This window comes from Xenopus laevis, chromosome 5L (assembly GCF_017654675.1).
Source record: "Xenopus laevis strain J_2021 chromosome 5L, Xenopus_laevis_v10.1, whole genome shotgun sequence".
NCBI lineage: Eukaryota > Metazoa > Chordata > Amphibia > Anura > Pipidae > Xenopus > Xenopus laevis.
Window position 1 is genome coordinate 112,956,977 of NC_054379.1, and position 26,981 is coordinate 112,983,957.

At 36.0% G+C, this 26,981-nt stretch overlaps 2 protein-coding genes across 41 annotated transcripts in view; both read right to left on the reverse strand.

Moving 5' to 3' along the window:
* Positions 1-15,961, reverse strand: part of meltf.L (melanotransferrinL homeolog) — a 34,626-nt gene extending 18,665 nt beyond the window's left edge. For both annotated transcript variants that reach the window (XM_041563301.1, XM_018263616.2), the window contains exons 1-3: positions 15,561-15,961; positions 2,685-2,839; positions 1,646-1,745 (exon numbers count right to left, since the gene is read on the reverse strand). In XM_041563301.1, coding sequence (XP_041419235.1) covers positions 1,646-1,745; positions 2,685-2,839; positions 15,561-15,603 — 298 coding nt within the window. In that variant the 5' untranslated portion in view covers positions 15,604-15,961. The remainder of the gene's footprint in view (positions 1-1,645; positions 1,746-2,684; positions 2,840-15,560) is intronic.
* Positions 15,962-16,062: 101 nt separating this feature from the next.
* The window catches only part of LOC108716985 (disks large homolog 1), a 116,524-nt gene continuing 105,605 nt past the window's right edge, over positions 16,063-26,981 (reverse strand). For 19 of the 39 annotated variants that reach the window (XM_041563285.1, XM_041563283.1, XM_041563281.1 and 16 more), the window contains 8 exons: positions 26,655-26,696; positions 26,293-26,328; positions 22,752-22,802; positions 21,331-21,432; positions 20,305-20,477; positions 20,111-20,220; positions 19,567-19,658; positions 16,063-17,805 (listed from right to left, as the gene is read on the reverse strand). In XM_041563285.1, the coding sequence (XP_041419219.1) occupies positions 17,699-17,805; positions 19,567-19,658; positions 20,111-20,220; positions 20,305-20,477; positions 21,331-21,432; positions 22,752-22,802; positions 26,293-26,328; positions 26,655-26,696 (713 nt within the window). In that variant the 3' untranslated portion in view covers positions 16,063-17,698. The remainder of the gene's footprint in view (positions 17,806-19,566; positions 19,659-20,110; positions 20,221-20,304; positions 20,478-21,330; positions 21,433-22,751; positions 22,803-26,292; positions 26,329-26,654; positions 26,697-26,981) is intronic. The other 20 variants (XM_018263624.2, XM_018263619.2, XM_018263618.2 and 17 more) reach the window with 2 other exon arrangements.

Consider the following 26,981-nt stretch of genomic DNA (forward strand, 5'->3'; position numbering starts at 1 on the left):
TTGATATGTATATATTTTACAAAAAGGGAAACATTACTCTCTATATAATACACAAAAGCCATGAATATCCTGTAAATTATATCCTTATAATACACAAAAGCCATGAATATCTTGTAAATTATACCCTTATAAACTGTGAGTTCGGATGTCATCAGTGGTCATGAAAGTCCTCGGTAACTTATAATATCCTTATATTTTACAAGAGGGGCTACTTTATTCACCATATAATACACAAAAGCCATGAATATCTTGTAAATTATATCCTTATAAACGGTGAGTTCTGATGTCATCAGTTATAAACGGTGCGTTCTGATGTAATTTCTGTCACATGACTCACTGAATCGTGTGTATTATAATAAAGAACCCTCTTGTTGAAAAATATAAGGATATTAGAAGTTACCTTGGAGATCTGTGACCTGCATATGGTAATGGAACTCCTTGGTAATTTATAATATCCTTATTTTTTTACAAGACAGGGTACTTTATTCACTGTATAAATTGTGCTTATCTATGGCTCTTGGAAACTTGTTCTTATAAACAACTAGGCTTTTAGCCTTGTGATTTTATACGGTTGTGGAACTCCTTGGGGGCTTATAATATCCTTATATTTTACAATAGGGATGCATTATTCACTGTATCATTTTGTGGTATTTTAGCTGCTTAGTGGCACTTTAATTTGTGGCGCATGACTCACTGAAACACATGTATCATATTATATATAGTACCCCCTGTGCTTCATCCTTGTGCTTTTAAATGGTTATAAAACTCTTCAAAGCAGCCCCCAGGTATTGGAGTGAAACATCAATGTTTTGTATGAACATTGTGCTTGCAGATCATACTTATCTTAGCAACCAAGCTGTGGTTTGAATGACAGACTGAAAGATGGTCATTTAACATGTAATATTTAGTTTACTATTAAACTAAAAATATACATTCTCTGTTATAGGAACACTGTGTGTATCCATTCTATGCAATGATGTAAACTTGATAAAAAAAAAATATACACTCTCTATGAATCAACTTCTTGCTTCTTGCTCAGTGTAATGCTACATTACTGCTATGGCCACTTTTCTGTGCAGATCTAAGCGTGTGTAACCAGACGTGTTCTAGAGCATTTCACCCATATTGTACAAAACATTCCTCTTTGAGCTTGAAGTTAGCAACAAACTAAATAATAGCCCTGCCTTGGCTCTGGTCCTCCAAGATAATCACCCATGATACTCCTCCATTAAGATTTGCTTGCACTTTGGGCATATATTTTATGAATAATTCATATGAATGTTGGTACTGTAAGAGCAGAATGAGCTTTTCCAGTAAGGTAATTAAAAGAAGTCTTGTTGTTTTTGCCAGGCAGGTCTATCCCTTCCTCTCTTCCTGATTACTTTTACTGACTACACCCTTAGCCAGTGCTTTGGCCTTTTCTAAACCAATGTTTTACTGTTCCAATCTACTTTCGACTCTTTTACTGTTCTCAGTATTTGAAGTAAATATCTCAACATTATAAGAAATAACAATATTGGATAGTGAAGTATAACTGGGATAAAACACAAACTATTTCAAATGTTTCAGAGAGCCCTGCCATTAAAATAATCTTCTTTAGCATGAGTAACTACACAGAGGAAAGTTCATAATTGCCCACACATACCTTGATCGTATACTTCTCCAGCCACAGGTTTTAAGTAATATTTGGTGCCGGCTTCATATATAAATTCACCCTTAAGAGTCACAGCATCAGCTTCATTATTCTGTTTCAAAGTAAAAGCAGAATGGAAACAAACATGTGAAACAAGTTGTAAGCTCACTTTTTGCATAACCGTTACAAAAAAAGCAAATAAACCTGAACATCACAAGGTTTCTTAAAGGCTAAAAAATAAGGTTTTTGGTCTTTTACTGTTGAATTACAAACATTTATGGAAAGCTGTTTTTGGACTTGGAAAAAAAACCGGTATAAGTATGTGATAAGTATGTACCAGCTGTGTATAGCTTTCTGAACTAATATATTGGCCCATTCTTTTAGGGCTTTAGCACACAGGCAGATTCGGGGAGATTTAGTCGCCTGGCAACTAATAGCCTCTTCTTTGGGACATCAATCTCCCCGAACTGCCTTCTCCCTGCTAAAATGAAAAATCGCCTGCGGCAATGCACTTGCGGAGCTTTGATTTCCGAAGTCGTCGAAGTTGCCTCATGAGGAACCAGACCAAAGTCAGACTTTTTGATTTCACCCATGTTAGACTGAATAAAGGTAATTGCTGATTGGTTGCTATTTGTTACTGCCCTGGTAAAAATTTGTGTCCCACTGTAATAAAATTACTTACTGTATGAATAGGGAAAAGAAGGTACTGCAAATAACGCACCTTTACATGCTATATTACATAATGTATCAATGTGCAAGTGTCCATTTTTACGTAATAATAAAGACAGTGCACTATAACTTGATTGCTTCTTTTTGGCTATATTAAGAAGTAATTCAACAAAATGTGTGATTGTATGTATAGAAAGGGGCTGCCTTGTGTGTCATATAATATGTTTAATGTATTATGGAAGCAGAACATATGTAGCCAGAATAAGATGGCAAATGTATAGCATTTGATCAGTTCTGATAACCCTTTCAGAAGCAACTAAATAAAACCCAGTGCAGATAAATGTCATATATGAATGAATAACAAACAAATATGCCCACTTACCATTATCATGCGTGCACAATCGATTTCCGAGTTTCCAGTTACACAGGATAAAGTCGGAGTAATTTTAGCTTGTCCAAAAGCATTTTTCATGTCATTGCATTTTTTGTTCTCTTGGTTGGATATTGTGCACCATCTGACTTCATTAAGGCAAAGAACTGAAAGAGAAAAGCAAAGACATTATAACTTCCATTCTGTTGTTTAAAGGGTAAGGCATTTTTCAGTAGCAGTATGCACAAAATGTCTCATTATCTTAAATATATTGATAATGGGTTGAGTGCAGACGACTCTTGTGTTTGACTATATGTATTTTGTGGTCACAGCCTCATTGCACCCCCGCCTAATGGTTTTAAAAAATAGTGGTGAGCACAACGTTCCCTTGTTTGTTATAGTTATACAGGAGCAGTGACCAGCTCCATATTGTAACTCCCACCCTTCCCAGCTATAGTCAGGTGATCCCACTGGTGTCTAATAAAAAGGCAGCCAAGTTTGGGAGTTTTACTTTGAAAGCAGCTAGTAAGTTGCAGGTAAAACCTAGTCCCTTTGTAAAATGTATAATGAAGCAATAGAATTCTTAATGAATCAGATGAAAATTGAGCATAGGACTGGCCAGATATGGGATGACTTTGATGTAGTTGGCCAGCTTAAATATATTGCAATATATGGACAAACAATCCCTGTTTTGTTTAAAGGGTAAGGCATTTTTCAGTAGCAGTATGCACAAAATGTCTCTGTCTTAAATATATTGATAATGGTTTGAGTGCAGAGGACTCTTGTATTTGTCTATTTGTATAAAAAAACATACAACCCGGCTTTCAGAAAAGTTGTTATACTAAGTAAAATGTAAATAAAAAGAGAATGGGATGATTGGTGAATGATTTAACCCCTATATTTTATTGCAAACAGGCAAAGACAGCATATCAAATGCTGAAAATGAAGAATGTTATTGTTTTCTGAGAAATATATGCTCATGTATCTTTTCAGGACATCCCTGTGACAATTGTGTTCTAAAAAAAAAATATCATGAAAATATCATCACTGCATTAAAATAAGACATGATTCTGTAGTGGAAATCAGTACATGGGCTCAGGAATATGTCTATAAACCATTGTCTGTTAGCAAAGTTCATCACTGCTTCCACAAATGCAAGTCAAAGCTCTACCATACAAACAAACCCTATATAAACATGATCCACAAACACAGCTGCATTCTCTGGGCACAAACTCATTTCAGATGGACTGAGGCAAAGTGGAAAAACTGTCCTGTAGTCTGACAAATCAAAATTAAATTATTTTTGAAAATCATGGACACCAAGGCTAAAGAGGAGAAGGACCATCCAGCCATGATGGTATGTGGGTGCATTAGTGCAAGTGTAATGGGGAACCTGCATGATTCACCATCAATGCTGAATGATACAGGTTTCAGAGCAACATTTGCTGCCATCCACATGACATCTTTTCAGGGACAGTGCCAAACCACATTCTGTATGTATTATAACAGCATGGCTCTGTAAAAGAGTCTGGGTGCTATAATGGCCTGTCTACAGTCCAGATCTGTCTCCCACAGAGTCAGACTGGGCTGGCGGGACACCGGGAGGAGGGTTGCGGCAAGGGTGGAGGGGGGCCAGTGGGGGTCCCAGTCCAACCCCAGTCACAACATTTCACTTTCAAAACAAATTGGTCTCTTCAGTTCCAAAATAGTTACAGAGTGTTGCTACAAGAAGAGCCGACAACAGTGGGAAACATTAACCTTGGCATCAAATTGAAAATATATTTTTCAGAAAACAATAAAATGTCTTGAGTTTTAAAATTAGATATGTTGTCTGTGCTATTTGCAATTAAATATAGATTTTAAATGATTTGCAAATTATTGCATTCTGTTTTTATCTAGATTTTACACAGTGTCCCAACTTTTTTTGTAATGGGGGTTGTATTTAGGGAAGGCTTTGTACAACAAACTTTAGAGCATCAACGCTGCCCGTACATGTACTAATAACAGCATAAGATATGATTGATGGTACATAAAGAACTGATGATAAATACTATGGATATCGGTCATTTTGGGAATCGGCCAGGTTGTCATCTGTCAGTGCACCATTTTGGCCCGTTCATGATCTATCAGCAAATGTGAAATTAAAGAGAAGTTGTGATATTTCTTCATTTCCTGCTGTTCTGATCTTCTGTGTCTTCTTTGCACAAACGGTTGGAACAATAAAATGCAGCCATACTGTGTGTGGCCTCTTGTATGCTCAATGTCTGCTTGTCCTGTAGGATCGTTTTAGGGGCACATTACAATAATATAATATCGCAATGCCAAGTTTATGGTTTGCCATAAATTCCTTGCTCTTTGCTTGTTTGTAAGTGTTTGCCAAGGTTATACCAGAATGTAAAACATTTCACTTTGATCGTGATCTTGGAAGTGGTTATTTCATTAAGAGATCAAAGTTGCTCAAGCGTATTTAACTTGTATAGAAACTGCCTTGGGAAGAAACATTGATAAAGAGTTGCTGGTGTTTTCACAAGTTTACTGCACTTGTGCAGCTTTCCATGCACCCACTGCTTTTTACATCTGCGTGGCAATGTATAAAGTGGTTAAAGGGGATGTTCACCTTTCAATTAACTTTTAGTATAATGTAGAGAGAGATATTCTGTGACAATTTGCAATTGGTTTCATTTTTTATTATTTGTGTTTGAGTTGAGCTTATATGAGCTTTTTATTCAGCAGCTCTCCAGTTTGCAATTTCAGCAGTCTGGTTGATATGGCCAAAATTACCCTAGCAACCATGCACTGATTTAAATGCGAGAGTCTGGAATAGGAATAGGAGAGGGCCTGAATAGAAAGATGAGTAATACAAAGTAGCAATAACAATAAATGTGTAGCTTTGCAGAGGATTTGTTTTTAGATGGGGGTCAATGAACCCCAATTGAAAGCTGGAAAGATTCAGAAAAAAAAGGCAAATCATTCAAAAAAAATTAAGTTCAATTGAAAAGTTGTTTATAATTAGCCATTCTATAACATACTAGAAGTTAATTTAAAGATAAGCCACCCCTTTAAGAAAATTATATTTTTATACAATACTTTTTACACCTCTCTATAAACATGCCCCAGATAAATAAATTGCAAAAACTATGGACCCATTTTAACCTTCAAATTAACTTTTAGTATCTTATAGAGTGGTCAATTCTAAGCAACTTTTCAATTGGTCTTCATTATTATTATTTTTTATAGTTTTTGAATGAATTTCCTTCTTCTGACTCACTACAGCTTTCAAATGGGGGTCCCTGACCCCATGTAAAAACAAATGCTCTGTAAGGTTACAAATGTATTGTTATTGCTACTTTTTATTACTCATCTTTCTATTTGGGCCCTCTCCTATTCATATTTCAGTCTCTCATTTAAATAAATGCATGGTTGCAATTTCAGATTGTTGAAATTGCAACCTGGAGAGCTGCTGAAATAAAAAGCTAAATAACTCAAACACAAATAATAAAAAATGAAAACCAATTGCAAATTGTCTCAGAATAGCACTCTCTACATCATACTAAAAGTTAATTTAAAGGTGAACAACCCCTTTAAATTTCCCTGTCAGCTGACAAACGCTCTAAACATTAGCTGACTGCAAGAGAAAGAATTCTTGTATCACCTTCATATCTAGGATGGATCGCTTTTCATAAAAGCCATCACACCTATAAATAGACTCCATTATCAAACACAAACACAATAAAACTGAAGAAATAGAATGAGTGTCTATGCGAAATATAGGCAACAGCACAAATGAAGAGATCAGGAAAGAATCAGTTCATGGGAACAGAGACCCTGCTCTATGTAACACAAAGCCTGTTAAGAGGAGCAAAAAGCCTGTATTAAATTAGAAGTATCTCAGGTTGCTGTTATTGCTCAGCACAAAACAAATGCCTGGGACAGGATGACTTCCCATAATGAATTCTACTGGGTATATGGATCTATACTATTAAACAAGGTACAGGTATTAGATCCATTATCCAGAAACCCACTATGCAGAAAGCTCCAAATTATGGAAAGGCTGTCTCCCATTATAATTAAATAATCCAAATTTTTCAAAATGATTTCCATTTTTATGTTATAATAAAACAGTAGCTTGTACTTGATCCCAGCTAAGATATACTTAATCCTTATTGGAAGCAAAACCAGACTATTGGGTTTATTTAATGCTTACATGATTTTCTAGTAGACTTAAGGTATGAAGATCCAAATTACAGAAAGATCCCTTATCTGGAAAACCCCGGGTCCCGAGCATTCTGGTTAACAGGTACCATACCTGTACAATGAATATGAGACACCCACTTTTAAACACCCAAAAGGCAGCACAAGAGTAAACTGTGTCAAAGCATAATATTAGCAGTACAGGTATACGAGATCTGTTATCCAGAAAAACTTGTTATCCAGAAAGCTCACAAATACAGGATTCGGGGGTTCTGTTCAACTGACTGTCTAGACTATTACAAATGGATAATTAACCCAGAAGTCACTTGGGTCTCAGACCCAACTGGACAAAGTCTACAATTGTCCCTACAGATTAAAATGTCACCCTCAACCCTCTCTCTTGACAAAGGTTTCATGCCAAGGAATACAAGTGTGAAAAAAGGTAAGTAGCTATATTGGGGGATATACTGGGACCCAGTGTTTGAAGTATATAGACATTGAAAAGTGGTGTAGTCACATTCTCTCGCTACTGGGGCATGTCAACATGATATTCCTACCAAGATTCTGATTAAAAAATAATAATGCCCAAAAGAACTTCCTTAAAGGACAAGCAAAATCTTCTTCCACTTGGAGGTGCCTAACATTTGTTTATACATTTGTGTATATACTTACCTGAAACCCTGGGCTTGTGCTCCTATCAGCAGAAAACTGCACTGGCCCAGGGTTCTTCCAGCGAGCACCACGAAGAGATCCTCTTCCGGCGTCTTATCTCTTCTCGCGGCTGCGCATTAGAGTGAAAAGCCGAACTCTAACTAAAAAGTTGGCTATTTCGTTGAACTGTGCATATATCTGCCCCGGGAAATTTGAAGAAAGAAGAAGCTGGAACAATATCGCTCTGTGGTGCTCGCTGGAAGAACCCTGGGCTGGTGGAGTTTCTGCTGATAGGGGCACCGGCCCTGGGTTTCAGGTAAGTATATACAATCACTTGGGGGTGCCTAACATTTGGCACCCCCAAGTGGAAGAAGACTTTCCTTCTCCTTTAAACAATGATTTAAACAGATTAAAAACCCTCGTTATTTGAAGGTGTGCAGACCCCTAGAATCATTCTGGCTACCCCCCACCCCATACTCCAACAAACAAGGTAGGCCTCACCCATCCAAACCTATTAATCTATTACCAGATAACACAACTGGTATATGCACATTGGCTAGCTTCAGATATTAGTAAGCTTCAGAGCGAAGGTTTATGCTCTATTAAATCATCGGTACAGGGGTCCACAGAATTCCCTGCAACACAGTCAGTGTAAGCACTCACACTAGAATATTTCAGACATAATCAAAAAATCTATATTGAAGGCCCTGAACAGTATGAAGACCACCCCTTCTTCATCTGCCTGTTGTATTTCTAAGGGTCATCAAACTTAAATGGTTTAATAATACTATATTTTTATTCCTTGCAATGCTTATATGTTTGAACCGAGCACTTCCAACAAACACTGCATAACAGAAAATGGCTGAAAAGTAGACATGCAAGCTGGTTTATAGTGAACTAAACAACGTATTTATAAATGAATTGAGCCATCTGGGGTAGATTCAGGCCGGGATTTGTGGGAAGGCCACCTAGGCCCGGGCCTAGGACGGCAGGATATTAGGGGGGCGGCATGCTGCCCAACCACACCCACATTGGTTCAAAAACACTGGGGATGCACAGGAGATACAATCTCCATGAAAATTTGCACGAATAAAGGGGAGGGAACAGGGGCAACAAACGGCAGTGGGCCTAGGGGCGTCCGCTATGTAAATCCGGCCCTGGGTAGATTGATGGTAAGAATTCAATTTGTAGAATTACTGAATTTACATTTGTTTTCCCATTAAATAGACAATGTCAGACATTATACGATGACTTTATGACAAAAGAGGTTAAAGTTTCAGGATTACAATACCGAGTTTCACCTTTAACAACCATAAATCAGAGACAGTTAGTGTACAATTGGCAATATTACAAAGGTGAAGACTCAACAATCTTCAGAAGCATGTCCCAAACCGACACCAGAAGGCACAATTGCACCTACAATGTAATATTCACTTTGAATTATTATTCCACTGGCAATCCAGGGGTAATTTAATGGCGAGCTTTTAATGCTCCCATTTGTAAAGAAAACAATTATTCCAAGATCATCCCCACCACAAATTCTTTACTTTGTAGCCAATTGTGCGGCTCCTATAAGCACAGCTGAGCGGTAGTTTAAATAAGTGCTGAATGTTCCAGTTCAAATTCCACCTAAGAAATCACCGAGAAGTTTTTTATGACACAGATGTGAACAAAGTGCATTAGCTCAGCAAATGAGCTTTACCCACTGACTGCAACTCTACCTCTTCTTAAAGGGTAATAACTTGCAGTTTCTATCAAGTGAGGTTATTGTGACATGCTGAGGTTTGTTGCTTCTATGTTTCCCAAGGAAGCATTAATAACAAAGTTGTTTAATTAGTATTCAAGGAAGTTATAAAGCACCAGGACATATTAAACTCATCGGTAGATGTAATCCATACTGATACTCATCATCTCTTTAACATGAAACTCTTGCAGAGGCTAATGAGAAAAATGTAGGCTGCACCACAATCTAAAGAGTCATTCTTTAACTCGTGTAAATAATCTGCTTTATCACTAAGGATTTTTTTCTCAGTAATTTCTGAGAAAAGTGAATAATTTATAATGTATAGCTTATACGGCAAAAAACCAATAGAAACAGGTATGCTTTGCCGTTTTTAAAGTAAGAAATGATAATATAAGTACAGGTATGGGACCTGTTATCCAGAATGCTCGGGACCTGGGGTTTTCCGGATAATGGATCTTTCTGTAATTTGGGTCTTCATGCCTTATGTCTGCTAGAAATTCATTTAAACATTAAATAAACCCAAGAGGCTGGTTTTGCTTCCAATAAGGATTAATTATATCTTAGTTGGGATCAAGTACAAGCTACTGTTTTATTATTACAGAGAAAAAGGAAATTATTTTTAAAAATTTGGATTATTTGGATAAAATGGAGTCTATGGGAGACAGCCATTCTGTAATTCTGAGCTTTCTGGATATCGGGTTTTCGGGTAAGGGATCCTATACCTGTATACAATTATAATGTAATAGAATAATATATACAGTATATCTATAGGAAAGCCATGGATTTAACATTGGTATACACGTTTCTTTCTTACCCTTGATATTTCAAATATTCATGAATGTCCCTAGTGGGTTACATATGGGGAGGCCCGAATTTCGAATTCATGCAAGTTTTTTTTAAAACTCCCATAAATTTGAAATGCGACCAATCTAAATGTATTAATAAAATCTAATTTTTGCAACTTGGACAAATTGAAGTGACCCGAAAACTCGAATCAAATTTGATGAAACTCCATTTGAGTTTGCAAAAAATCACGGAAAAATGTGATTTTTTTTTTTATATAAAATCTTTTAAAAAATCACAAATTTTTCGGAATTTATTAAACCCACAGGATGAAAACGTCAGAATCAGAAAATCAGGCATCTCAGACCTCTCAAGGTTGCATATAAGTCAATGGGAGAAGTCCCAATGATTTTTTTATGTGTGCTGGGTTTCGTGCAATACCCCGAAGTTTTCGGGCAAAAAACATAAGAAATCTGAGTTTTCAGGTGAAAAATCCGTAAAAAATTGTGAAAATCAGATTTTTTTCTGCAAAGCAAATTTTCACGAAAATGTAATAATAAACAAGCGTAAAAAACAAACGTAAAAAACTGGAGCGGGTTTGATCAGAGTTTGCAGCAGAAAATGTTGAGATAAAATCAGACCCCCTATGTATGTTGTAGAACGACCAATTCTAAGAAATAGTTAAATTGGTCTTCATTATTTATCTTGTATAGTTTTTGATTTATTTGCCTTTTTCTTCTGACTATTACCGGCCCATCTAAATTATGCTAGCAACCATGCGTTTATTTGAATAAGAGAATGGAATATGAATAGGAGAGGAGTAATAAAAAATTGCAATAAAAATACATTTGTAGCCTTACAGAGCATTTGTTTTTTTAAATTGGGGTCAGCGACCCCCATTTGAAAGCTGGAGAGAGTCATAAGAAAAAAAAGCAATAATTCAAAAACTAAAAAAGAAAAAATGAAGTCCAATTAAATAAATTGCTTGTTATTCTATAACCTAGAATTACATTCTATATTTGCAGCAGACTAGTATGTTAAATGGTGGAGGGGAAGGAATCTATAACAGGTCAAAATAACACATTTGCTAATGTACATTTTTACATCAAGCATTTGCCAAAATGCATGCATTGAATATGATTATCCCTGGCATGGAATGCAAATACTGGTTTCTTGTACTGTGCCATCGTTCAGGGGCATATTTATCAAGGGTCGAATTTCGAATTGAAAAAACTTCGAAATTGGAATTCAAAAAGACCAAACGAGATTAAGTTCAAGTTTTTTTTTTGGCCATATAGGTCCGTTTTTGATTGAATAAGTCCGTAATCGGCCAAATTCGAATCTTTCGAGTCAAAGAAAAATCGCATTTGATTTTAAGTTTTTCCCAAAAAAACCTTCGGTTTTTCAAAGTCCACCAATTGGCTCCAAACAGGTGCTAGGAGGTCCCCCATAGGCTAAAACAGCAACGCGGCAGTCAATAGTCAGTCGAATTTTTAAAGACAGTACATGATAAATTTCGATATTCGAATTGTTTTAGGGGACTATTGCCTAGTCGAAGTACACCAAAATAGCTAGAAATTTAAATTTTTTTCATTCGAAAATTCAACTCGACCTTTGATAAATCTGACCCTTAAAGTAGGGCTGATTTGGAGCAAAGTCCTGCCTTGAAGCTGTGAGCATCTGTATTTGTTAAAGAGGGACAGTATACGAATACTCAACCCGTGGCGAGAAGACACTACACAGCTGCCCCTAGTTTTGTCCCTGGTTCACTTTTTTTTAGGCATAAAAGAGCAATCAAAACTGCAGATATAGTAGTCCAGGTCTGATCACAATATAGTGGTGTAATAGTGTAGATACATCAGTCCATACATAAAAGACATGTCACATGGGCTAAAAGCTTTGTCAGCTCACAATACGTTCATACTTAAATTATGAGATTCTTGAAAATAATTTACACTGAGTAATCATTCTGTAAAATCTTTACGATGCAAGCACAATTTTGCATATTTTAAAAAAAACGTAGCAAAGGCAATATGAAATATGAAGTGGAATGTTTTAAGCTAATGAGGATGTTTCAAAGTAAATATTATAAGCTACAGTGAAAGCAGAATCCCAAGGCAGTTGTGTGTGATAGAAGAAAAGGACAGATACTTCTAGCATGGCTGTATAACTAGAATTTATTCAACATTCTGGCAAGAAGCCAGGCTACAACAGAGGATGCTTTATAGTTTTGGTAGGAGGCTGGTTATAAAGAAATCATGAGTTACACGACAACTAAACTAAAAGCTCATATTTTTCAGGACATGTATGGAATATTGGCACAAAGACTCATGAATAATCATTCACATAACCTGAAACCCTAAAATCCTAACAACATAATTGCAAAGCGCAGATAACAATAATATTACAATGATTTGGATTACATCAGAACAATGAAAAGGGGTCAAGTAAAATATGTTATACAGGTTATTTAGAATGCTCGGGATCTGGGGTTTTCCGAATAATCAGTCTTTATGTAATTTGGATCTTTATACCTTAAAGGGGACCTGTCACCCTAAGAAATAATTTCAAATTCTTTTCTATCATGTTAGTTGAGCAAAATAAACTTTACTTACACTGTATTTATTATTTCAATTTTGTTTCCTTCTGTTTTGGAATTATACAATCACAGCAAGCAGGCAGCTGCCATTTTGTGGACACGGTTATTAAGGGAAATTGTGTATCACCCCAAAATCTTGTGTATGAACCAGAACGAGGGACCTAATGTCCATGTGCAGTGCCGTACACAATTCTAGAGCCTGAGGAGGGAAGGGGGAATGTGAGGAGAGCAGTGACATGTAGGAAGTGCTGAATGGAAAGTGAAAGTAATTGACTGCCCCTCCTCTATGCCACGGGCATAGAGGTGGGGCAGGTAATATTTGATTGACAGTTTAGATATTTAAAGACCTTTATAACAGGTATGGATGTTTTAATGAAAAACATTTTTGGGGTTCCATATTTAATTTGTAAAAGACTTTAATTATGCAGTTTTTTATGTGTAGGTGACAGGTCCACTTTAAGTCTAGTAAAAAATTATTAAAATATTAATTCAATAGGATTATGTGTAAGAAATGTGTATAGGGATAAGATAAATGAAAGGTTTCTATAAACTGACAAAGGATATTTGAATTTGATGTCATTTATTAGTAGCAAGAGTAAGCGATTATCCACTGCATTCCTCAAATACACGTAAACCCTTTGAGTAGGACACTACCTAAAAAGCCCTCTGATATTTTATATTACCTGTGTTTTCAGAAACCAAGCTTTTACAGTTGTGAATACAGTAGAACCCCCATTTTATGTTTTTCAGGGGACCAGAAAAAAATGGTGTAAAATTCAGGAAAAAGTAAAATCAGGGAAATGTATTATGCTTAATATATAGGTAGGACCACAAAACAACAATGTAAAATGAGGGAAAATAAAATCAGGGGATGTAAAATTGAGGTTCCACTGGTGTTGGATAGTGTTGGATATTGGTACATGTTCACATTTTTACCAGTCCACAAAAATATTTGGTGTAAAATAGGCTAGTACAGCTGTACATTTTATATTTCTTATAGGAGAGGATCTCTCTGTGGTGCTCGCTAGCAGAACGCCAAGTCTGTGCCGTTTTCTTCTGATAGGAGCACTGGCCCGGGGTGTCAGGTAAGCAAAAGTAGTCCTAACTTTTGGCACCCCCCAAGTAGAAAATGGTATTCCTTCTCCTTTAAGCCCATTTAGTATTTTGACAGCATGAAACATGGGCAATCTTAGGCAAAATTTCCATGAACCGTGTAAATAAAGGAATCAGAATTTCTTTTTTAAATATGAGGACAGGGAGGATAGGAATATGGAATGATAGTATAATAGGGAAAGAGAGATCACAGTCTATGGATAGAAATAGATGGAACAACCTCCTAAAATACATACATGGATGTCGGCAGCAAAAAAAAAAAAAAAATCAGACATGCCACTTACTAAATGATCTTAAAGATTTGCATTGATGAAATGGGTGGGAACGTGGTTTGCCATATACAAAGGAAAATGCATAAAGTCCCTATGTAGTAGCGGATAATTAAGAATAATGAACAAATAAATACAAAAATGAATGGCCTAACTCATAGCTGTCTATAGTATCACTTATTCTATAACTGATAATGTCTTCACCATTCCTATCATAGTATGCCCAAAACAGGGCAAGTTAGCTGCATGTAAACCACATTTGTACAGTTTACAGCAAGAAGTACACTTCAATCAACTGTCTTGGGAGGCTGAAAACATTTTAAAGAAACACCACTTTTCTGGAACACCATTTTCTATACATGTCCGTTAAATCAAGCAAGCATTAATTACTGAACTAGCAGTATGCAACTGAAAAATCTTACACACGGGTACTGTTGAAACAGTATTGGATGGATGGCCAATCACTTATGGAGTTTGGTTGTACCAAGCAATAACATTCAGAACAGTTCTTTTATATAGCCGTACAATATACTACTTGTAAGTTTTCAGAGCAATGTATTTTCCATTTGGGATTGTCTAATGGAAACATTTCATGCAGAATGTTTGCTTTCACCAACACTCCATTCTATAAAGGTGTTGTTAATTCAGTTTATAGATTTAAGCCTAAATAGCCATCTCAATCAGGCTGGCTAGCAATCTTTGTTATCACCGAAAATTGCCCTCCAGTTTCTGTTTAAATATTCTTATAAGAAAGCAGGAGACATGATGTTTGTCATTCCATATGATCTACAGTTGGGACTCCCCTTTAAAAGAAACGCACAAAGATGTGATTTCAGCAGAGAATGCGTATGCAGTTATTTTTCAGTCATTTGTCTTTTATAATCATACATTTAATCTAGAAAAAAAAAGAAAGCATATTGCATGGTTAGGGGTTTCTAACATACAAGTCTGTCACCACTCAAAAGTGACTGTTTGTAAACCGGTTTAACTATTAATGCAAACTGCATTGAGAAGCATGGGAAACAGCTTGTACAAATCCTTAATTACCTTGTATCAGGAAATAACAATGGGGGGCGGGGGTTTTAGAGACAGCTGAGTTGCAAAAACCCCATAAGTTTTGAATAGATTATCTTGAATACATGTTTTATTGTCATGAAAATACATTTAGCATCTAAGCTTTTCAAATGTAGTTAATCTAACATCCTTTGAACAATTCAAGTTCAGAACAACATCAAGTTCAGAACAGTACCTTACAGTTTGAGGCTGTTTAAAGAAAGAAACCCCTTGGATTGGCTTGAATTCCTTTAAAAAAAAAATGCTGAAAAAGATGTCCTCAAAAATGCTTCTTTCATTCATGTAAACAGGCTAGATTACAGCAATGACCTTTCATTACATGCTGCCCAACAAAGAAATATCTGTATCTAGTATAGGTAAACCTAAAAACTTCATAGTCAAAGAAATATCTGAACAAACGCTAATGCTTCTATGTAAAGAGACTGAAGAAACAGAGACAATTACAAACAAGTTGAGGCACTTACTTCTTTGAAAGTAGAAAAGAATAAATACAATTTTCCAGATCATTTCACTAGGAGTTTCTGACTGCCACTTGCTTCAGCTTTTTTCGTGAAAGAACACAGTTATACAGATCATCCGTTTGTAAATAAAGGTAACTGATCAGGTCTGCCCTCTACTGGCCAGGTTATGCCTTCAGATAGTACTACTAGGAGAGCAGTGTCTTCTACATGGACCATGGTATTCTTGTGTAACCTTTAGAAAGCTACTTTGTGCTGTTGTAATAAAACATATCAATACCTGGAAGCTTAGGACAAAGGTGGAGGCATATTTAACCATTAAACGGCCATCAGTCAGGCTGATAATGTGCGAGATTTGTTAACCCATTTTACAAATGTTATGCCTGAAATAAATCTATTGAAAGTGTTGCACATACGGGATATTTTTAGGAATGTACAGTGTAACAGAGGAAGTTGCGTTGTGCAGGTTGATTTATCAGCCCTGAAATAGGACACATTCCACACACACTTTTCAGTTTTTTGATAAAAGTTTATTAGGTGTTCTCCTCTTTCTGACAAATGGAATGAATAATGATGTTTATTACAAATGAATGCTCATTTGGTTGAGGTTTAATGAGACTGTAAAAAGCATGTTGAACATTTTTTTTTATAAACCAATCCAAAAACAAGCAAATGTGTCAGTACCACACAATGTATTTAGTAAATCTGTAATTTTTCTTTAAACCCCCTCCCCAAATGCATCCATGAAACTCAGCTTGGACATAAATTAGAGTCTTCATGGATGTATCACATGCATTCTGTAGGTGAACGTGTACATAAAAACTCAAAAAAACCACACAGGGTAAACACATGCACATTACATAAAAATAAAACACTAGAGACTTCAGAAAAGAGGAGAACATGCCTATATTTAATTAAGCAGCTACCTTTGCTTTAACACAGCATCAATATATGCTGCAACCAAAAAGCTTTGTTCACATATACATTGCACTTTGTGTTTCCAAAGACAATGAAAAAAAAAATAAAAAAAATCAGCTGGTGGGAAAAAAACATATTTTTACTATTTATCTTTAAAGAAAAGTATTCCCATTGTTAGAGTTTAAATGAATGTTTAATATATATATATTTATAACAAAATAGGCAGTTATTGTGGGTAAAATATTAAAATCTTTTATCTAAGAATACACTTACAGCAATAACTAGGCATCCATTTTTTTTTCTCCAAATGTGACAGAGAGGTCATCTGTAGTGCTATATACATTACTGGACAGTAAAGAGGCTATGCTAATTACCTGAAGTGTTTCTCCTTTATGAGAAATATTACCAGTATCAAAACATTTTTCAGACTCTGTAAATAGGATTAAGAACCACAATGTTAAAATTGTATCACTGGAGAACTGGACGGAAAATAAAACTTTATGGGAACTGTATACACAGCTTTTGCAAAACTTTCTATTCAGCATAATGGAAAGCGATGTGGGCTGAGCAGGGGCATCTTTATCACAGAAACAAGTAGCCACCATCAACATGCTGCTTATTCAATGGCCCTTATAACTTAAAAATGGTTCAGTAAAAACAACTGCGGCTGTGGAAATGGCTTCAAAGCTGACTGAAATTCGAATCGTGCCACGAAAAAGCCATAACATGCCATGGGTTTCAATTGTATGAGTAAGGAAAACATAAGGCATGCTAACTGCCTATATATAGAAAACAATGATTTGCCAGACTAGTTTATATTAAAACAAAAAAAATGCATAGGCCAAACCATGCTATTAAAAGCAAATTGTGCAAAAATGCTCATAATATATAAAGTTAAGACCACTTATTTTTCTTTTCAACATTGTTTGTAAAGCTTTTTTCTAAAAATGTGTTAAACACTTTCCCTTAAACATTAAGGATTTTCCTCACCATTATAACATATTAATAACTGGTCTGGCCATTCCACCTTTAAAAAAAATAAAAAAAATAAAAATAAAGAAGAAATATATATATATTACGCTAGGATGTGACAATATGATTCAAAGGTGGAAGGAACAGCTTTAAATAAGTGGAGGGAAGCTTCCCTTTTACGCGTGCCCACCCCTATGGGAAAGATGTTTTTTTAACAGGTATTGGCATGGGCTTTTGATCTTGGCTCTTTATTTTCATAACTTCTCCTTAGCTGGAACCCAGATGAAGGTGCTGGATTGTTCTTCTATTATCTGTTTGCTCTGGTTGTAGATTTCCTCCAAAGTGTCTCCTTGCACAATTGCTAAAAGACAAAAAAAAAAAAATATCAAAGACTGGTGTTTATATTAACTTAATATTTTTCTATGATGCAAAAACTGGGGGAGGGCAGGATATGCAGGTCAGGAAAACGTCAACCCGACACTAACCTGAAAAACTTAAGTCCACAGCGACTGTAACACGAAAAGTGTTGCCATTGTAGTACATGACCCGTGTCATCTCTCTTTGTATGCTACTTCTGTGCTCGCCTCATGGTACAAGACAGGGAATCTTTGTGAGCAGTGAAGAAGTGTACTTCCCCACTCTGACTGCACCCAACCCTAACCCGCAATAGTTGGCCAAATTTCAACAATTGGCCAACTCGATGGTTTCAGGTCTACCTGTACACCACTAACCCCAACAAACAAATATACTTAATGCTAGGGTCTCATGAAGAAACAGGCTGCCCTCCGTTGCCCTATAAAATGTAGTAGGATGTATTGAATTGAATCCAGTGAGAGTGGAGTACTGTCCAATTATGTCACAGCATAATGTTAGACCCAGGCATAGGCAGCATAAGACACCATAAAAATGTATTCCATCAGTAACTTTCAAGTGCCACTTGGGCAATGCATCCTGCAACATTTCATGAATAGCTTCAAACTGACAAATACAAGAGGCCCTTTGCACTCACTCATTACTCTGCACATCACTCACTATAAAATGCCCTCCCCTTTAAACAAAACAATTATTTGCAGGTGAAACCAGTCTCTGTGAAAAATTTATAATGAAGTAGTAGCATTCTTAATGAATCTGGCCAGACCAATGATGACTTGTTGCAACATACGGACAAAGAGACCCTGTTGGTCTCTAAGTTCGGGTTACTGACAGCAGCATAAAGAAAGTTACTTGAATTAACTGAAAAGAATATGGGGAGCTACAAGGGGGCACCTTCAGAGGCACGGCTCCTATTTTAGTTCTCCTATTTAGTTCAGTTCTCCAGTTCTCTGGATATAATGGTGGGTTTCTCCCAGGTTTAACTTTGCTTTATGCTGTGCCTGATGTTCTGAAATACAGTTACACAGCTTAGAAGCAGCTTGCATCCGTGAAGGTTGAAGAGTTCTACCTTGTTGGTCAGCCTTCCCACACGTTGCCAGCTGCACTTCATGCTCCTTCCTCCATCAACTATCAGCCTGAATTCATCATCCACCCTAACCCTAAGGTTACTTTTAGGTTAAGGTGGAGTGTTAAGATGAGGAGGGGGTAGGGCAGGTTTGAAGGCATGCAGGAGGGCTAATAGTGTATAGGGAAAGACTAACAATGGAGGTAGGTCTCCTGCCCCTTGATGCAGATTAATAGGAGGGTGCAGAATGGATTATAATATATGTACAAGGTTCAGGTTTACATATGCCGATAACCTGACACAGTGATAGTCGCTTGTATGACACCCTAATTGTTGGAGGATGTCCCGATATGTACAGTATAAAGCAATATGATTGTGCTATGATTTGAGTCAGAGGATATTCTTGTGGGAAGGAATAAAATGGTTCATATTGCTCTGAAGCTTCTGATTTTCATCTCTATTCTTGCAAGTAAAAAGTGTTACTTTTCTAAGTGCAAGGTACAATAGCGGCTAAATCTACACTTTACATTACATTTTTTTTTTTTTTTTAAGCCTTTAACCCTTACCCGGAATTCTACTAAAATCTAGAAACATTATTTATTTATTCCACCATAAACACATCTAAAATTAAGCAATTGATGCCTATTATAAGTAGAGTTGGGCACAACTATTAAACAAACAGACCTGTAAAATGCTCTGTGAATTCCTGCTCTAGTTTCATAGCTCTCTCGTATGTCTTGCGGCCTTGTTCCTCGGTCACTCGTTTGCTCATTTCCCTGTTTTACAAGGGAAAAATGGATAATTTTAAATTACATTTTTGAAGCTAAAAGGTAGAAAGTGTGGCATGTTTATGGATATTTCTAGGGTACAGGCTAAAGCAGTGAGGCAAGAGAAACAGAGTTTAGCAAAAATACAATCTTCTGCTGTATTCAACCTAATGTCTGGGGGTTATAATGTATAATATTTCTTCTAAGTTTAGTTGGGTGAGGGGGTTATAGTTAAAGATTCTAAACTGGAATAATACTTTATCTATATTGCACCAGACAGATTCGGAATATTCGGTGTATTATAAAAGGCTTAACATGCATGCTTCTGTTGCAGTGTTAAAGTTATGCAGAGCCATACGATTTCTCATAGTAAACTTGCCTAGTTCTAGCAGTTAAAATTTAAAAGAACTATAGAACTATAACTACATAATGATACAAAAAGGAATAAATGCAAGGCTTACATTATGTTTTCCACAGATTTAGGCTTGATGAAAATTGCAATTGGGTAGAGTTGTGCTATTTGTAATCTTTTGATGGCATTGCCAGAGACATCAAGAATGCAGTGTTTACCCTGAAGGAGAAAAGAACTGAAAATTAATTTTAAACAAGTTATTTCACAATATATTTTTACAATACAAATGCATGGGCATCTTACCCGCTCGGCTACTTCTTTCACAGACTGAACACTTGTTCCATAGAGGTGGGCATTGTACTGTCCAGCTTCGATGAACTTGTGATCCTGGATATCCTTTTCCATCTGCTCTCGGGAAGTCACAAAATGGTAATCTCTTCCATCAATTTCATAGTCTCTTTTAGGTCTTGTTGTATCTGAAGGGGGAAAATGGGGTTTTAGATTTCAGGATGACGTGGGTAAAAAACATAAGTGATTGAGCAGTTACCAATTCAAGTTTATTGTTCTTTATTCTGCTTAATGGAATCTGAAGCGGTAAGTCAACTTAGCATTCAGAATCACATAACTATACTATACTGTTTTATTGGCTTGCTATAGCTTTATGGTACAATACAAAAACAATGTTATGATCATCAATGTAAAACAACGAAAAACATTTGGGCAGGTAACAGATAATAATATAAGTTATTACTGAAAGCATTCTCTGGGTAGACCACTGGCAAATAATTCGATGAAAAAAGCATAGGTAGTTGGTCATAACTTCACCACTGAGAGAGGCAAGTGAAAGGCATCAATTTTTCCATTTCCATTTATGCAATAGCTCCCATTTTAATACTCTGTTGCAGAACTTTCTAATTGTCATAAGTCCGTATCTCAAATTACAGCCAGTAGAAAACGGCTGTCCTACTCTTTGGATAAATTTAAATTGGACTTCTCTTACCGATAACTTGTAGAGGTTATGGATGATTTAGGGGTAATTTCATTGACATTTGAAAATACGTTTTTTTGTCCTCTTTGGCTGAACTTATTTGCATTTGCTAACAATACCATAGTTGTTTCCTTTTTCTTTAAGGTTTTCTAAATTGTTGATTTTATTAAACCCTCAGTCTGTGCTATTGCTGTGATCACATCCTTCACTTCTTTCCTAAGAAGTGCCCTAGAGAACATGTCAAATGTACAGAACAGAATTGGGCATCAAATGCACCAGCAACTGTAACAGTAATTCTGAGAGAGAAAGACAGAGAGAATAATAAATAAGTGGTTACTCACGCGGTACACAAGATCCAAATTTTTCTGGAAATTCTGAGATCAGGTCATCATTTATCCTGTCTTTCGTAGGCCCCAAAATTATTATTGGTCGAGCGTAGTTTACTATTATGATAAAAACAAAATTGTTTTTAAAAACCCTAAGGCTTTAACAGATAATATTAATATTACTATTTTTGTTTCAGGCACAGAGTAACAAATCAAGTTACTGCCTTTAATTTAAGTCTATAGCCATTTATGTGCTTGAACGGTGCAATGATTTTCTGTTGTTCATGTGATCTCTTTTCTCAATAAGCCTGATTCCTTACAAATATCTATCCCAATCATGCTTCGTGAACATGTTGTTAGTTATTGTTTTAGTAAAGATCCTGTTAAAAACTCTTAAGGCAGCCAGCCATACAGAGCCCGATCCAATGCAGTATCCAACCAATCAGCCTGCAGGCAAAAAAGGCTGTTACCCATATGATGGGCCACACGTGGCATGGCTACCTTTCTGCTACTTTTTTGTTTTGGAAGAAAGAACCAGCGATAGGAACAGCAGTCATTATTAGAGAAGTGACTTCAAGAATATATTTGAAAGCAATGTATACTGCATTGCATCTTACCATCTACCAGATTCGAAAAACTCGTGTATAAATTAAAACATAACTTTTAATAAACATTTTAATAGAATGTCCAAAAGAAAAAAATAATTAAAATTGAGGTTAGGAATGGGGGGGACAGAATAACTAGAGGCAGTAGGCTCAAAGCCTGCCTAACCAATGCACTGTACTCCAAACTGCAGCCTAAAGGCATGATCCAGCAGTTTCTATTTTAAGTGATTAGGTATACCCACATAATCCACACCAACCATCACACCCCTTCACCCACATAGAGTCCCCTCTCAGTTTGAAGATAGGTCAATGCCCCATTTAAGTAATAGCTCCGATGCCCTGCCTAACCTTTCTAAAATTCGCCCGACTCTCGTTTCCCCCACTATATCCGGACTTTATCAAAGGCCTTTGATAAGTGGGACTCTATGTGGGTGAACGAGTGTGATGGTGGGTGTTCTTAGGACTTCAATGTTTTTAGTTTACTGGAATAAAGTAATCTTTTATATGTTGTACGCAGTGCTTGCCCAATTCTTCTTCAATTGCACTTCACCAGTTATATGGGTCAGCCTTTTTTCTCTTCCCTATATGATTATTTCACTGGACACTGCACATCACCTTTTGTTTCTCTAATTGATGGATAGTGCTCCCATCTCTCTCATCTCTATGACATTCTAGTTGCCAGCGTTTAAGTGCATGTATATAAATGTAGAGTGAGTATATTTACAAATGTAGCTGGAAGAAGCAGAGTATCTATAAGCACAACACAATCATATGCAGAGAATTGATAATCTGTCATAATAGATATATATCCGTGGTCTTCTTCATACAAACCTTCTTGTTGATTGACTGGCTCATATGATAATACATATTCTTCTTGACCACCTAAGAAAAGAAAATGTGTTGTGAGTATTTGGATTACAGCTGTGTTTTAAATTGAATTCATATCACTGAAAATATTTCACATATGTTTGTCATGCAAAGTATGATATATTCAATAGGTCTCTGGAATCCATAGCCAAGAAAATGTTTAAATTGCAGGAAGACTGAACTATAACTTTAGTTTTGGTATGGGACCTAGTGATATTATGGACTGCAACACTCCCTTAATGGCAGTAGGCAAGGGTTACTTACGGTGTCTAAAATTCTGCCCAGACACTTTGGTGTGATTGGAGCAGAAACAGATAAAAAACACCTAAAATGTTTTACTAATATATAACAGAGCCAGTAAAATGCAATTAGCAGGCTATATAGTTGAATACTAGAGGTTCCAGACTTTGAGCAAAATAAAGGTTGTATTATTTTGTCAGGCCATTGCACGGATAATGGTATATGGCAGCATAAACAATCACAAGAGGCATTTACCAAGCAGCAGATAACTGGAACGAACATGCCAAAAACATCCAGAGCCATACTTTTAGTATTGTCAGGGTTTGATAAATGCTATGGAATGCCGACAGGGTGATGGCACACGTAGAACAAACATTACCGCGGATAAAATATTTAGATCAGATAATATTTTAAAAAATGCATGAGCGAGTTTACATCCCATTTAAAAAGAAAGAATGTATGTTTTTTGTTATTTAAACATAAGGCCAACAGAGAAACTGAAATTAATGCATGTTGACAAATCAAGCTTGTGTATAATCGTATGCATGCTTATGTGCAAGATAAAGACAATAGATCATACAGAGCTCATGAATAAAGGTGAATCATGTATAGAAAAACATTTAGTGATACAATCAATGAATTTATGACAGGGCTAATATAGCTCCACTGACTTTGTAATAGGGATGCACCGAATCCACTATTTTGGATTCGGCCGAACCTCTGAATCCTTTGCGACAGATTTGGCCTAATACAGAACCAAATCCAAATTTGCATATGCATATGTTTTTTACTTCCTTGTTTTGTGACAAAAAGTCACACAATCTCCCTCCCCACCCCTAATTTGCATATGCAAATTAGGATTTGGATTCGGTTCGGCCGGGCAGAAGGAATTGGCCGAATCCTGCTGAAAAAGGCCGAATCCCTAACCGAATCCTGGATTCTTTGTAAACATCCCAAAATAAAGTTTTTTTTTAATTTTTTTTTAGATATTAACACAAATACATGCCTAAACAACTTTTCAACTTCATTATTTCTTTTGTATTGATTTTGCAATTATAAGCCTTTTTCTGTTGCTAAAATTGCTTCGTGGTTGTCAAGGTCACTGAAGCCGGCAACCCAAAAAACAAAAAAAAAATCGGCTGTAATTAGGGATGCACTGAATCCACAATTTTGGATTCGGCCAATCCCCCGATCTTTCATGAAAGATTCGGCCAAATACGGAAGGGGAAAACATTTTTACTTCCTTGTTTTGTGGCAAAAGTCACGTGATCTCCCTCCCTGCCCCTAATTTGCACATGCAAATTAGGGTTCGTTTTGGCCGGGCAGAAGGATTCGGCGCATCCCTATCTTTAATTCCATTGTAATTCCTATTTTCCAATGATTATCCCTATCCTCCTGAACTCATATTTTGATTTCAAAACAGATTTATTGTTGCTGAATTTATTAGGCCCTAGTGGCAAGGCCTGGCATTACTTGAAATTTTGATTGAATCTTTTTTCAGATTTCCCTCTTTTATCAACAGCACAGTAAGAATTTGTCATCGTTCTATTGCCTCCTTATGGGGGAAAATAAAAGTGGTACTGCAATCAAACAGTTTTTAATACTTTTTATCTAGTAACTTTTAGATGACACATCCCCTAGAAATCACAAACAACTTGCTTTGATTAACAGAAAGTTGTTCATTTGTCTTTTTAATCAGAATTAGCAGAACTGTGTATACCAGTTTTAAACTGCATTTTACCGATTAGACATGATAAAATATGTATTGTATTGTACTTTATACATCACAAATATAAATCCTGATGCAAAAACTAATCTAAGTCTGGCAAACTGTTTTTAACTAGTTATGTGCAGAGGAACTGAGCTGTAGTTTTGTTATTTTCGAACAACTTTGTAGATACTATTTTTCAGAAGCGATGAAGCAAACCCATTTAATGTAGACATTCCTTTTACTTAGCAAGCAACACTAAAAACACACAAAAAGTCTCCATAAGCATCATTTTTTTAAAAAAGGCCGTTTCGAAGAAACTAGGGATGCACCGAATCCAGGTTTCGACCTTTTTCAGCAGGATTCGGCCGAATCCTTCTGCCTGGCCAAACCAAATCCAAATTTACATATGCAAATTAGGGGTGGGAAGGGAAATCATGTGACTTTTTGTCACAAAACAAGGAAGTAAAAAATATTTACCCCTTCCCATCCCTAATTTGCATATGCAAATTAGGGTTCGGATTTGGTTCGGGTTTTGGCCGAATCTTTCACTAAGGATTCGGGGGTTCAGCCGAATCCAAAATAGTGGATTCGTTGCATCCCTAGAAGAAACTGCTTTTACTTTTAACTATGTTTAAGGGTAAGGTCACACTGGGAGATTCAGGGAGATTTAGTCGCCTGACAACTAATGGCCTCTTCTTTGGAGCGACTCCCCGAATCTCCCAGTGTGACCTTACCCAAAACGTGAAAGATCCATAACAAGACACCATGCAAACGTAAATTTAACAACATTACTTGCCCATGCAAACAGATTAAAATACAAAATATGCTTTGTATAACTCACTGCGGTATGAAAAAACTACAACAATAGTTTAGTCTAATTGGTCTATAATTTGTTTTGGGATTACACCATAAATCAGTCTTTTTTCAGGGTTCAGATTTAGCCTAAAACTTTAGATTTTGTTCTGCTAATACCATAAAGTCATGTTTATTTTTATGGGGTGGTAATTTTCTTAAATTGCACAATTTTTTTAAAAACAACATTTTTTTGGGAGGGGTGTCAAATTTCAATATAATACACAAAAGCCATGAATATCTTGTAAATTATATCCTTATAAACAGTGAGTTCTGATGTCATTAGTTATAAACGGGGAGTTCTGATGTAATTTCTGTCACATGACTCACTGAAATTTGTGTATTATAATAAATAAATACCCCAGTTGCAAAATATGAGGATATTAGAAGTTACCTTGGAATTCCATGACCTGTATAAAAACACTCAGCATTCGGCCTCGTGTTTTTATACGGTCATGAAACGCCTCCGTAACTTATAATGTCCTTATATTTTACAAGAGGGGTTCTTTATTCACTATATCAACTTTGGGGTTTTGTTTTTATTTGATATTAGTTACTAGACATCTTACTTGAAACTAAAGAAATAGGTTCCTATATCAAACTTTGAGATTCAGGAAATAATTTAGTGTTCGCAGATGCAATTTATAAGCATGTGAGTTTCCAAAGCATATAATACTATAAATAGATATTGGAATAATAGACCTTGTGAACATCCATACTCATCTGTAATTAAGATTACTTTCATATTAGAAAGCAGTAAAGGAAATTGAAATTAATATCAATATAATTTTTTAACAGTACATACACTTTTCTTCGCAAGTGAATTAAAGGAATAAGAAAAACAAAGAAATGCTGAAAGCCAATCTGTTTAATGTGATGACCATAATGTCACATAGAAAGGAAAAATAGCTATCTATCCAGCAGCATTATAATATAACATAATTATGCTAAATCAAGCTTTAAAGATCTGAAGATTTTACTTTTAACTACTATAAATGAAGGTTATGACAAAAAAGCATAGTCAGACAGGAATAGTTAACAAGCAAGGAACATAAAACACTTACGGTAACTACTTTCACTATCGCTGGCATTAGAGGTTACATGTTCTGAAATGCAATATAATGAAAAAATGAGGCACATAAAGAAAAAAATACTGGTTACTGCAACTGAAAAACTAGATTTGTTAGCCAAAAAGAAGTTATTTGCAAACAAGATGACTTACAGTCACAATGAGTAGCAGGGAGTTTGAAAGATATAACAAGCAGACAATGAATGACAGAAACCATACAACACATTTCAAGAGAAAGTATCACACACATTTCATCTTGTCATATTTAACTTAGAACACTTCCTTTATGTAAAACCCAATAAAACTTTTTAAAACAGAGTAG